The 14083-nt window shown below is 45.5% G+C and overlaps 1 protein-coding gene across 1 annotated transcript; it reads right to left on the reverse strand.

The window, feature by feature from the left end:
* Nucleotides 1-11643: 11643 nt before the first annotated feature.
* LOC115155350 (complement C1q-like protein 2) lies at nucleotides 11644-13616 on the reverse strand. Its single transcript, XM_029701917.1, has 2 exons — nucleotides 12682-13616; nucleotides 11644-12177 (listed from the first exon to the last, which is right to left on the reverse strand). The coding sequence occupies exons 1-2, from the start codon at nucleotides 13288-13290 to the stop codon at nucleotides 11998-12000; spliced, it is 789 nt and encodes a 262-aa protein (XP_029557777.1). The 5' UTR covers nucleotides 13291-13616; the 3' UTR covers nucleotides 11644-11997.
* Nucleotides 13617-14083: the final 467 nt, after the last annotated feature.

The raw sequence follows: 14083 nt of genomic DNA on the forward strand, positions 1-14083 counted from the left end.
GACAGGGAAGTCAGGCGCAGGAGAAACCAACTTAGTGTAACTGGAGTAGTTTAATTAAGATAAAACAAACTCCAAAAACCAACGTACATAAATAAAATAACATGGGTAAACATACCCGCAACACACCTATACAAAATACACAAACATATAACCACCAACAATCTCCGACAAGGACATGAGGGGAAACAGAGGGTTAATACACAGCATGTAATTAATGTGATTGGAACCAGGTGTGTAGGAAGACAAGACAAAACCAATGGAAAATGAAAAATGGATCAATGATGGCTTGAAGACCGGTGACGTCGACCGCCGAGCACCACCCGAACAAGGAGGGGCATCGACTTCGGCAGAAGTCGTGACAACTCAACCCCGCACCTTGAAGGTTCCGGCCCTATATACATAGACATGGAATCACTGGCCACTTTAATAATGTTAACATGCTGCTTTACACATCTCATATGTATATACTGTATTCTATTCTACTCTATATTTCTTAACTCCATTCCTTTACTTTTAGATTTGTGTATTGTTGTGAATTGTTAAATACTACTGCACTGTTGGAGCTAGGAACACAAGCATTTCGCTACACCCACAATAACATCTGCTAAATATGTGTATGTGACCAATACATTTGATTTGAACACAATAAATTCATTTGACTTGGTGAAAATCTGTTTTTTGGACCTAACTTGCTTACCACTTTTTCCATGTGGTTTCTTCCTTCACAGACTCAATGAAATGATGACCTCTTCCTAAATACTTGGTCAACTTATTAATTTTGTGTATGGTTTCCCAGAAACATTTGGGGATGAGGTTACCCCTTTGGCTCAACTTACCCCACTCTCCCCTAAATCAAAGGGATCTAGTGTTTTCCTCAACACCCCAAAGTCTGGCCATTTTGTAGTTTTATAGCATTTTAATATATTTATTTAAGATTTTACAACATAATACACATCTTACTGTAGCCTACTCATGATATTGCCATTGTCCCTCTCCCTTATCTCTCTCTCTCTCTCTCTCTCTCTCTCTCTCTCTCTCTCTCTCTCTCTCTCTCTCTCTCTTTATAGAATATTAAGTGGCTGGAGGGATCATCTGTGTGACGCCACTAAAGTGGTGAATGTCAAGGAGCGATGCTGACGTTAGCCCACTCCAGAGAGAATGATGGGAAACTCCTGATAGCAGCAGCGCATCCCACCGTCCACTCTGATGCCCTGGGGGTGGCCATGTTGGGTGATGGATTCTCTGCCCTGTGTAACTTCTGCATTAATCATACGGTCCATGAATAGAGATGTGACACATCTAAGAAACATGCCTGTTTCACAAGATCCTGAGTTTAAAGATATCGGAGCTGAGAGGAGAGAAGAGACATAACTCAGCCACTATGGCTCTGTCTCAGTGATGGACACTGCCAGGACACAGTGGATACATCGGTGGATACATCTCACACACAAAGCAAACCTTTTGTGTGTGAGATTAAAAGAGCGTAATGGTCTTTTTGTAGAGTTTGTAATATGGGCTCTGTGGCTACTGTATCAATCCCAGCTGAAGGTTTTTAAGGACATATTTCAGTGAGGTTGGAGATTATAGGACAGTGTGATTTTCATCTCCTTTGCTCACTCCACAGTCCCACATAAATGTCAGAAACTCCTACTCATGTTCTTTTTCCTCTAGGGATTTTACATCCAGGCTTTTCAATGCTGTATCTGTGTATAGTATTACTCACCACTGAGCTTAATAGAGGACATTTTACAGTGAAGTTGGAGAATATAGGACATGCTGACTCCTATCTCCTATCTCTTCTGCTCCTCTACAGACCCACATTTAATTTCAAAGTCCAGGGACTTGAGCCTGTCTCTAGCCGTCACAGCTGATCGTTCCCACAGCGCTTCTTTGAGACGACACTGAATCAAAACAGTACAAACTCAAAATAGAGAATCACAGGAGTGGACAAGCTGCCTCAGCACTCCTAGTTCCACCACCAAACATGCACTGAGGCAGAATGCCCTGTGATTAACTATTACAGGTTGTCCAAATATTTGCTGTGAAAGCATGTCTTTCCTGTGGCTCAGTTGGTAGAGCATGGTGTTTGCAACACCAGGGTTGTGGGTTCGATTCCCACGGGGGAATCAGCAACTGTTTTGATGCTGTAGGTTTCAAACATTCAGTATGGCCTTATGTCTTTACATTTAGCCAGAATTTGTCAAATTCATTAGAAGACTAAAAAACGAATTCTAATTGCCTGTATAAGCTGGTGTCTTTGGGGTTGGTCCTTTGAAAGGGGCTCAAAGCAGGGACATCAAAGTCCAGTGAAGCCACAAAGAACCTGACAGGCACAGGACGAGGACAGTTACTGATTCAGACGATGTCTACTCTGGAATCGAGAGCAATGACTGCTGGCTTTGTTGTACCATTAGAGACTACTCCCAACCTCCCTCCCAGAAAGAGAGGTGAAAGGTAGATAGAGAACACTCAGGAGGCCAGAGCAACAATAGTTGATAAAACTTACATGAGCTGAATAGTAATAAATGTCACAGACACAAAAGATACAGTACCCACTACCGTTAGTGGTTAGCTTACTTGTCTTTTTTTGAGTGCCTGTCTTTTTTTGGAGAAGGAAGGATGTGACAGTGGTTAGAAATTCTGAACATTTGTGGTGATGGGGGAAATGAAATAATAAATGTATCTCCCATAAAATCTGTGGTCTTCTGCTTTTGTAGAATGGCACTTTTAGCAGCCTTTGAAATAAACATGGTAAACAGATAAGGGTTAAACGTTTGTTTGCTCGGATCTTATCACTCAATTCGGTTGAAAATGCCAAGTCAGTCACTATGCACTTAATAAAATGCAAATAGATAAAAGTGTCAGGCATTAAATAGAGATGTTGTTGCTTCCAATAGCAACATGGCATCATGTTCCAGTTAGTCTTTGTAGATCCGAAAAGAAAAGAGAGAGAGAAAACAAAAACAAATATGACAGTTCATCTCTTTTCGGGATTGTTTCCTGTTATATTGGTGGTAGTAACCCACAAATACTACAGTACATTTGTTACATCTGCATGATGTAGTGTTAGGTGCTCAGTGTGTCCCTCTCAGTGGGGGGAATGGTCACAGTGACGGTCCGGGGACCTCGCTCAGGACAGCGATGGCACGTTTGTTGCATCAAATGGCTGACAATGTGTACAGAACATCCAGGCCATTGTCAGGATGATGACACATCCCCACGTTGTTGTCATGACGACACAGTCACTTGACTTATTCACCATCACTCTGTTTCGAGCACTCTCAGTGAAGGTTGTGGATATTATAGGATGTGAGGTGGTAAATGTTATGGGTTGTTCAACCTTGACGCTTGGAGACATCTGGGCTTTAAGCTTCATACTGTGCTACATATGTACCCTTAGAGCCTGCTCAGAACTGTATTCACTCTGTTTCTTCTCTGTCGGAGATGAGGGGAAGGGATGAGAGAAGACAGAGAGCTGTCATTAGTATGCATGGACAGGAAACCCAGCAGAGCTGACCTTTGACCTCAGAGCCACACAGAGAATGCGGAAATAGGAGAGATATGAGGAAAGAAGACCAGGGAGAGGAAGGCTACAGGGGAGGAAGAGGAGAAGATATGAGGACAGAAGAACAGGGAGAGGAAGGATACAGGGGAGGAAGAGGAGAAGATATGAGGACAGAAGAACAGGGAGAGGAAGGATACAGGGGAGGAAGAGGAGAAGATATGAGGACAGAAGAACAGGGAGAGGAAGGATACAGGGGAGGAAGAGGAGAAGATATGAGGACAGAAGAACAGGGAGAGGAAGGATACAGGGGAGGAAGAGGAGAAGATATGATGACAGAAGAACAGGGAGAGGAAGGATACAGGGGAGGAAGAGGAGAAGATATGAGGACAGAAGAACAGGGAGAGGAAGGATACAGGGGAGGAAGAGGAGAAGATATGAGGACAGAAGAACAGGGAGAGGAAGGATACAGGGGAGGAAGAGGAGAAGATATGATGACAGAAGAACAGGGAGAGGAAGGATACAGGGGAGGAAGAGGAGAAGATATGAGGACATAAGAACAGGGAGAGGAAGGATACAGGGGAGGAAGAGGAGAAGATATGAGGACAGAAGAACAGGGAGAGGAAGGATACAGGGGAGGAAGAGGAGAAGATATGAGGACAGAAGAACAGGGAGAGGAAGGATACAGGGGAGGAAGAGGAGAAGATATGAGGACAGAAGAACAGGGAGAGGAAGGATACAGGGGAGGAAGAGGAGAAGATATGAGGACAGAAGAACAGGGAGAGGAAGGATACAGGGGAGGAAGATGAGAAGATAGAATAAAGGACTGTCCAATAGGAGGAAGGGAAAGAGTGGAAAAAAATCTGTTTTCATTCAGGGGGTTTTGTCTATAAGTACAGAGCAATTAGCTAATTAGTTAGTCAGCTAATCATACACACTTGTGATAATTGGAAAAATACAATAAGCAGCTTAAGTCATTCAAGCAGCTAGATGGTCAGTGTGTAAACTCTCCAGGTACGGAGAAAATAATTTATCCCGGATTATAATCCGTTTATTTAGGATAACCTGATATCATCCTCAAGAGACAACATAAAGTGTAAACATGATTAAATAGATAAGCATTAGGAAGGAGAAAAGATGAGAGAATCTGAATATGTGTTAAAGGTGAGGAAACTATTTTGAGGTCAGACAATTCCAATACACACCTTTCTCTGTTTTTAGCATTTTCTGTAAAATGATTTTCAAGATGTCATGAGTCCCCTTTTCCACTTTCGCCTACTGTTATTCCCAGAAGGAGGACATTTCAGTGGGTGTTTGTGAGTGGCTATATCTGCCTTGGCGGCAGATTTATTCATATAATTGTGTTTTTTTAAAAGTTCATTAGAAGTGGCTCAGAGACAGATGAGACCATGATTAAAAGAGAAGGGGCTCACAGAAGGGACAATAGTTGAAGGGAAGGACATCTGTTCATTGGCATAGAAAACTAAAAGAGGCATTCTCTGTACTTTCCCTCAGAAAATTATGCTTTTGCATCACAATGGAATGCACTGTGTGACCAATAAGGTAATCAGGCAAACTCTGAATGATTCTGATGAGTCTGACAGTAAGAGGAAATAACTCACTCACAACCCACTGGGCACAAATGTCAATTCAACGTCTATTCCACGTTGGTTCAATGTAATTTCATTGAAATGATGTGGAAACAACGTTGATTCAACCAGTGTGTGCGTAGTAGGAAATCATTCATTGAGATTCAGCACCAAACTTTTACTTTTACTAGAAATGTAACAGTTTCATAATCATATTTATGGCTTCTGAATAATCGGAATACAGTTGAGAATTATTGCAGGTAGGCTTCTCAATCATCATGCTGCTAATTCTTGCTCTTGTCTAGCTCTGAGAATCAGTATGGCCACTACTACCTTGAACCACATCAACATGCAGGACTGAGACTGAGATGTAGGTTTTTAATCAGTCAAAGTGACTGGGAAGCATCAGTGGCACGCTTGATTAGAGGGAACACATTCTGTTCTTTTTAGAGGGAAAACGGAGAGCAGTGTCACGCCAACTTGTTGAAAAGTGACAGTCTTTTCACTTCAGTTAACATCCCCCTCACTCTCCCCCTCCCTTTACCTCTCTCTCTCTCTCTCTCCCATTCCCTCTTTCCCTATATACAGTAGCTATCTCTCTCTTTCTTTGCCTCTCTCTTTCTCGCTCTCCCATTCCCTCTTTCCCTATATACAGTAGCTATCTCTCTCTTTCTTTGCCTCTCTCTTTCTCGCTCTCTCTCTCTTTCTCTTTGATTCTGTGATAATATCTCCCCACTTCTGCCTCGCCCTATAGTCAAACAGCCAACATTTCATGCTATCTGACGCATCGCCTTGTGGAGAAACATGTTTCCCAAGAACAAATAGAAGCCATGCCCATTACATTAGACTAACAATGATTTAACAGCTAATGCATCAACAAGTCAACCATGGACACAGAATGGGGAGCTGTGTAAAGCATATTGTCTGTGTGAAGCAGTCACATACTACAGAATATAACAGAATATATTGTATAGCAGTAGTGTTTTGGTATTGTGTCAGTATTGCGTCAGCATAGTGGTATTGTGGTAGAATTGAGTAGTACTAATAAAAACCATGTAGTTCTCTGTAGCTCAGTTAGTAGAGCCTGGTGTTTGTTTAGGTGCTGTGTGTTTAAATATAAACGCCTCCTCAGGCCTACAGACGATCACTGTGGTCTCAGCTGCAGAGCTTTAGGGACAGTCATATCACACACACAGCCAAGCAGCAGCAGACTCCATTCTTCTTTCCCTCTCACTAGTACAAAACATCCACTCTAATGGCTGCTTCTAAACTCATCAACAAGACACTCAGACACGAGTCAATAGGCATTAGTTATTTTGCTTTAGGAGTTGAGTTCTTATTTACAGTCCCAAATTAAAGCTGACATTATTCTACAAAGTAGAAATGTGTTGTATTTAAATGTAGCCCTACATAAGGTAATGTCTAATGAATTCTAAATGGACTGGAGCTGAGCCCTGAAGAACCCTAAGTATGATATGGCACTCCCAGAATACCATAGTGGAGTCCCCTGATAGAGTGTGTGAGTCATGGGTAAAGGCCCGTCTCTGAGTGTTTAGTACCCTCCTGACCCTTCCACAGAGGGGGCTGAGGTGTAACGGTCGTCGGGAACACAGGACCAAAACGCAGCGGGAATATGAATGCTCATCTTTTTCATTTGAAGAAAAGTGAACACTTACAAAAATAAACCAAACAACGACTACACAGTTCCATAAGGCACAGAAGCTATATGGAAAACATCTACCCACAAACCCCAAAGGAAAAACAGGCTGCCTAAGTATGACTCCCAATCAGCAACAACGATGTACAGCTGTTCCTGATTGGAAGCCATACCCGGCCGAAACAAAGCAATCCCAAACATAGAAAAACAGACATAGAATGCCCACCCAAATCACACCCTAACCAAACCTAAATAGAGACATAAAAGGGATCTCTCAGGTCAGGGCGTGACAGTACCCCCCCCCCCCCCCCCAAAGGTGCAGACTCCGGCCGCACAACCTGAACCTATAGGGGAGGGTCTGGGTGGGCATTTCTCTGCGGTGGAGGCTCTGGAGCGGGACGCAGACCCCGCTCCACCACTGGCTCACCCCACTTCAATGGCTCCCCTAGAGCGTGATCTACTGCCGCCAACCACGGACTGGGGACCCTCGCAGCGGGCCCCGGACTGGAGGGCGACTCTGGCTGTGCCCGGCGACTCTGGCTGCGCCCGGCTGGCGGGCAACTCTGGCGGCTCCGGACAGGCGGGCGTCTCTGGCGGCTCCGGACAGGCGGGCGGCTCTGGCGGCTCCGGACAGGCGGGCGGCTCTGGCGGCTCCGGACTGGCGGGCGGCTCTGGCGGCTCCGGACTGGGGGGCGGCTCTGGCGGCTCCGGACTGTAGGCAGACTCACTCGGTTCCGGACTGTAGGCAGACTCACTCGGTGCCGGACTGTAGGCAGACTCACTCGGTGCCGGACTGTAGGCAGACTCACTCGGTGCCGGACAGTAGGCAGACTCACTCGGTGCCGGACAGTAGGCCGTCTCACTCGGTTCCGGAGAGTAGGCAGACTCACTCGGTTCCGGACTAGACACTGTTGCTGGATACTCTGGACGAGGTACTGTTGCCGGATACTCTGGACGAGGTACTGTTGCCGGACACTCTGGACGAGGTACTGTTAACGGACACTCTGGACGAGGTACTGTTGCCGGACACTCTGGACGAGGTACTGTTGCCGGACACTCTGGACGAGGTACTGTTGCCGGACACTCTGGACGAGGTACTGTTGCCGGACACTCTGGACGAGGTACTGTTGCCGGACACTCAGGACTGGGCTGACGCACTGGAAGCCTGATGCGTGGTGCTGGTACTGGATGTGCCAGTTTGGGGACACGCACCTCAGGGCTAGTGCGGGGAGCAGGAACCGGCCGAGTTGGACTGGACTGACGCACTGGAAGCCTGATGCGTGGTGCTGGTACTGGATGTGCCAGTTTGGGGACATGCACCTCGGGGCTAGTGTGGGGAGCGGGAACAGGCTGAGTTGGACCAGGCTGACGCACTGGAGGCCTGGTGCGTGATGCTGGCTGTGGATATACCGGGCCGTGGAGGCGCACAGGCGGTCTTGATCGCAGGACTGGCACCGCCCGTACTGGCTGGATGCCCACTTCTCCCTGGCAAATGCGGGGCGCTGGCACCTCGCACACCGGCCTGTGAATACTCGGCCTCAACGCCATGCGTATCACCCCATAGCACGGGACCTGACTAATGACAGGCTGCTTCCTATAAGCACGGGGAGTTGGCTTGGGGCTTAATCCTGGCCCCACCAAACTACCCGTGTGCCCCCCCCAAAAAAATGATTGGAGGTGCCTCTCAGGTTCCCGTAGCTCCCGTAACTTGTCCTCCCAATATTGCCGTTCCTTCAGCCAGGTCCAATCTTCAGGCCGGTGCTCCAATCCCTGCTGCTTGGTCATCTTGTGGTGGGTAGTTCTGTAACAGTCGTCGGGAACATAGGACCAAAACTCAGCGGGAATATGAATGCTCATCTTTTTCATTTGAAGAAAAGTGAACACTTACAAAAATAAACCAAACAACGACTACACAGTTCCATAAGGCACAGAAGCTATACGGAAAACATCTGCCCACAAAACCCAAAGGAAAAACAGGCTGCCTAAGTATGACTCCCAATCAGCAACAACGATGTACAGCTGTTCCTGATTGGAAGCCATACCCGGCCAAAACAAAGCAATCCCAAACATAGAAAAACAGACATAGAATGCCCACCCAAATCACACCCTGACCAAACCTAAATAGAGACATAAAAGGGATCTCTCAGGTCAGGGCGTGACATGAGGCCGCCCACAGATATGCCAATCAATTGTTCACTAGGGAAAACAAGTTTAATGCTTCCACAGATACACAGTGTACTATAAGATATTCGCTCAGACGAAACTAATGAATGCAAAAGGATAAATTGAAATTTCCTAATCGACTATACCGTGCATGCATACATGCACATGCAAAACTATACACACACACACTCACAAACACAGATAGACATTAACAAACCTACCTTCCACCCATTTTTGCATTTCAACTGCCTTGCTGAAGCTGCACACCTTGACTATGTCCCCTTGAGCCCATTTTTTCCATTATTTATCAGCTCTCTGACAAGCGGAGGGAGGCTGATTTCCGTTGTGTTTTAAGATGATGCGCATATGAAAAGAGCCTGTTGCCTGACAAGGTCAGACAAGGAAATAGGAAACTTGACTCGCCTAAATGTAAAGAGACCGACTCCCACCTTTTACTGTTCAGCTGTAACGTTTCCTCTGGGATTTGGATCTTGGCTAAGTGCCGCAGGACTTATGAGGTCTATATCCTCTGAGCTGATGTGTCAATATGGATGTCCATTTTCTGTAATGCCCTAAGGGGCCCAGAGATTGAGATTGAGACACAGAGATTTCTGTTCAATGAAAGCCATGATGAGGTCGCCTTCTAAAAGCAGTAGGTATTTGGATCTCATACAGCGTACATTACCATCCTATGGGGGGGGGGGGGGGGTCTTACTGTGATCTGCTATCTTTTAGAGTTGACAACCTCATCTCTAGGTTATTATCTAAATTACATCCCAAATTTCCTCCAGCATTTTCCAGATGTTCTCTGTTCCTTGAAAAATGATGTTGATGATTTCAGAACAGTAACCAGCACGTTTCAGTATCTCACATAGACTCTGTCCCGTCCCATACAACCCCTCCAAATGCCAGCCCCTTGCCCCAGCCCCCAGCCTGATTGTGTGTCATGGCTCCTCATCAGACTGCTTCCCAGCCCAGATGGTGAAGTTTCTCTCTCAGCTCAGAGATCCCCCCCGATCTACAACCACAGATTTAACATATTAGCTGTGTCAAACCAGTTAATGTAATCCTGTATGCTGACATTTACAGTAATTAGTACAATATGGCCTGTGAAAGAACACACTGAATCTGTGACAATTGGAATACTCAGCAATTTAACACTCTCAGTTCCTGCATTAACTCCCCCAACTTCTCTTTTTCCAACTGTTCTCCATCAGGAAAACAAGAAAACCAAAATAGCGTTGTTGTCTTTGTTTAAGCTTTTCCTGGAATATATTTCTCTAGTTTTCTTCTGCAATTATCTCACAGTTCAGAGACAAGGCCACATTGCGCCCCCTAGTGGTAAAGAGGAAACTATATTTTCCTTTGCCTAAACCACGCTGTCCATGGTGCTGAACAGACTGGCGCCGTGGTTGTTGCTGTCCTAAGTGCTGAAGCCCTCTAACGCAGCAACCTGAATAAACAAATGCACCAGCTTGACTTCGGAAATCAGTAGGCCTATAAAAGGCTTTTTATCAGCTTATATATTATTTAAACGACAAAAAAATGGGCTCCCAAGTGGTCTAAGGCACTGCATCTCAGTGCTAGAGGCGTCACTACAGACCCTGGTTCGAATCAAGGATTTATCACAACCGGCCGTGTTTGGGAATCCCATAGGGCAGTGCACAATTGGCCCAGCGTCGTCTGGATTTGGCCAGTGTAGGCCGTCATTGTAAATACGAATGTGTTCTTAACTGACTTGCCTAGTTGAATTATATATATATTTTTTTTATTACACAGCGTTAACATGAGCCAGTGGATCTTAATCCTTAACAATGTCTAATCAGCCTTCTACTAAGACGCATGAAGAACACGTATAAACATATTAAAAAGTGTTTGCGCAAACAACAACGGCATTAATTGCCAAGTGCAAGCACAGAATAAAACAAGATGCTTGATTGAATGACAAATGTTTACCCAGTGGGTGTGAGGAGGCATGCTATAAATATCTTAATATAGGCTAAACATGCAGGTGGCGTCCCTTGAGCCATCAGGTCTTTTGTGATATCTGTTTAGCATGGACGGGTACCATAATGTAGTTTAATTTCTAAGCTGTTGACTTATTTAATGGGACATCTTCGTAGAACATGAGGTGCTTACACCAACGTCCCGCCAATATTGCCGGGGCGTGGATAGATCAGTGTCGAGGTAATGCAGGCCCCTGTTCCCAGTAAGACATCCATCTCCAACCGTCCCCGCCACAAACACCAGCAGTAACGTCGGCAGTGACACCCCTAAATGGAGAATGAAGGAGGAGTGAGACAAGAATACAGATTCCCCTGGCTGGAACAGCCTATTAGTTCTAATGTGAGGTGGAGCACAGATCCAAACAAAGAACAGCACTCTGCACGACAGAGTCAGACAAACGCAGCACAATTGCATTCTGAGGTCCTTAAAAAACAATGGCATTCTGAGGTCCTTTAAAAACAATGGCATTCTGAGGTCCTTTAAAAACAATGGCATTCTGAGGTCCTTTAAAAACAATGGCATTCTGAGGTCCTTTAAAAACATGTAGGCCTATTAGGCCACAAATTCTAGGATAAATCTATTGGAAGGGTTAATGTATGGTTAAAATGATATATCTAATCCACAATCTATTGGAAGAATGAATGTGATCTTAAACATGCCAAAAAATGTCACAAATAAACGGACATAATAGAAAACATAATTTATTGAAATACTTACTGTAATGGAATAAGCTGCTAAGACAAAACATGTTGTAACATTCGGTCTTTGGTGGACCAATAAATATGACATCTTACTCCTTATTTAGATTTTTGTTGCTTATTTTTGATACATAAACATCTTAGAAGGCTATATCTTGAGTGGAAACACAGACAGACGTTCAAGCAAAAAATATCACATCACACGGAAATGTCGTCTGTATATGGGCGGTTGGCATGTCTTGGCGCCCCAAACCCCCCAAATACAAACAGATGACACACAGCCGCTTACAGGGGCGCCCGGACAATGGGCAACTTGCTCTAGGTATGATAGAGTCTAATAATGATAGTAGAGTTCACATCCCTGCATGTCTGGGAAGCGGTTTAGTCCGGATACAAAATGAAACCGGAAAAAGTGCTGTACTTGTTGTTGTTTCCCCCATGCGCCTTGCCTCCGTCCAGCTTGATGTAGATCTCGTCCCCGGAGTCTAGGTGAAGCACTACACTGTTGCTGGCATAGTCATAGTTCTGGTCTGCGTCCTGGGCTATCGCACTGGCGCGGACCTGCGGATAAGACAAATGATTAAAGTAGTGAAGGACTTTGCATCATTACTTAATAGGCTATCGACCAACTCGTCCCCACCCTGACCCAATGCTAAAACATTATAGAGTCACCACTTTGAACCTACCAAACGAATAAAGGATTTCTTGTTTGTTTATGTTAGCAATGTGTAGACACTGACACAGCTCAAATCGCTCCAGGTAGTTGACCAGTGTAGGGCTGACCGCTACAGTAAGCAACAAAGCCCTTCTTAAACTCACCAAACGATTAGTTTGTCTTTGCTGACAAATAAAGTGGCCCGAGCATATTAATTAACTTACTGAGCTCACCGTGTGAGATTAAGCGCATAGAGCAGATGCCGTTCAGGAGAGATAAGCGCTTAATACATCCAATATTGATCTAGGGAAATGCACACTGAATGTGGCCGCTTTCCCTCAACTTCAGAAGTGTACAGTAGCATAATAACTTTAAAAAAATATCATTGCGTAATATCAGGTATAGCCTACCTGTCCGTTTCTGCACAAATCTGCCCACATGCTTGTCCCGTCGCCTCCGCGCATTAATACATGGTATGTAAAGTAGTATATCCCGGACACTTGGCACGTGAACTTTCCGGTAGACGGGTCGTAATGGTTCCCTAGATTTGTTACCACGTCGTCGAACCTTAGCACCTCGTATCCCTCGTGTGGATTTTTAAGACCCACGTAAAAAGCGATTTTTGTGCCGCCAATTGCGGACTCTAGGCCCTCGGCATTTTCGGTCCTGTCACTGCTCACAGTCCCCTCCACCGTCTCTCCAGTGGTATGCCCGGGATAGCCCGGTTTCCCCGAGTCCCCCCTATCCCCCGGCGGTCCTCTTGGACCTGGTGGACCCGGTTCGCCGGGCGGACCTCTCGGTCCGGGTTTCCCCGGCCGACCCGGCTCGCCTTTAGCCCCATGCGAGAACGCCGGGGACGGGATGGCGCTCAGGTCCTGCATGACTTCCAGAGCATTGGCGCTGGGTTTGGGGTTGTATGGATCACATATCATCCGACAGGTGCCCATCATCTCGTAGTGCGCGTCTGTCTTGGACGCTTGGACCAGCAGCGGTATCGCTATGATAAGAGCTAACACCATGATGATGCCAACCACAGGAGCAACGACACGCTTCCTCTGGAGAGTCCGAGAAACAAGCGCTAAAAAGTCCGTTTTCCTTTGGGAAGCAATGGTGAAAGGTTGCGAGTGGGCTAAAATTCTCTGCAGGAAAAGCGAGTGCACCAAAAAGGAATCACTTTATTCCAGGGCTAGAAAAAATTAAAAACAACAAATGTGTTGTAACCTTAAGCGTAGTTCACCTTGGGGCGGTGTGCCAGTATCACTAAGCTTCACAAAATTGACAGGGGAAGTATTCGTTTTGGCATGGCTGGACACGCGCTGGATCTCCGAGCTAAACAGAGAAAGCTTCGAGCGATTTCTGCCCGTCTGCAACAACCGAGGGGACTAGAGCGGCGCTGACGTAACAAGTGAGGGCAAAGCCTGTTGCAATTTGGATTAATACTGCAACAATAATCATGCCATCTTTATGTATGAATTATAAATCCCCTGCACCTACGAGGAGAATATTGGATCAGAGAGCATCACTAACACTTAAACCCCATTATGGAAATGTTGACAGCGAGTTGTCTCACCTATATTTCGGCTTATTTGAGAGAATAAATCTAAGTGCACGTTTTTGTTATAAATGTGTCCTGTGAAATTACATTATTCAGTTAAGAACTCCGAAATGGTCCCCTACATTCAACATGAGGAAGATACACATTCCAAAGAACAATCAAAGATCATTGGAGAAAATAATCCACATCAAGAGTCACATAGGATGTCTGGAATCCACAATGGCATCTTCACCAGCACTGTAAAGCCAAGGCTGAAA

This window comes from Salmo trutta, chromosome 20 (genome assembly GCF_901001165.1).
Source record: "Salmo trutta chromosome 20, fSalTru1.1, whole genome shotgun sequence".
Taxonomy (NCBI): Eukaryota; Metazoa; Chordata; class Actinopteri; order Salmoniformes; family Salmonidae; genus Salmo; species Salmo trutta.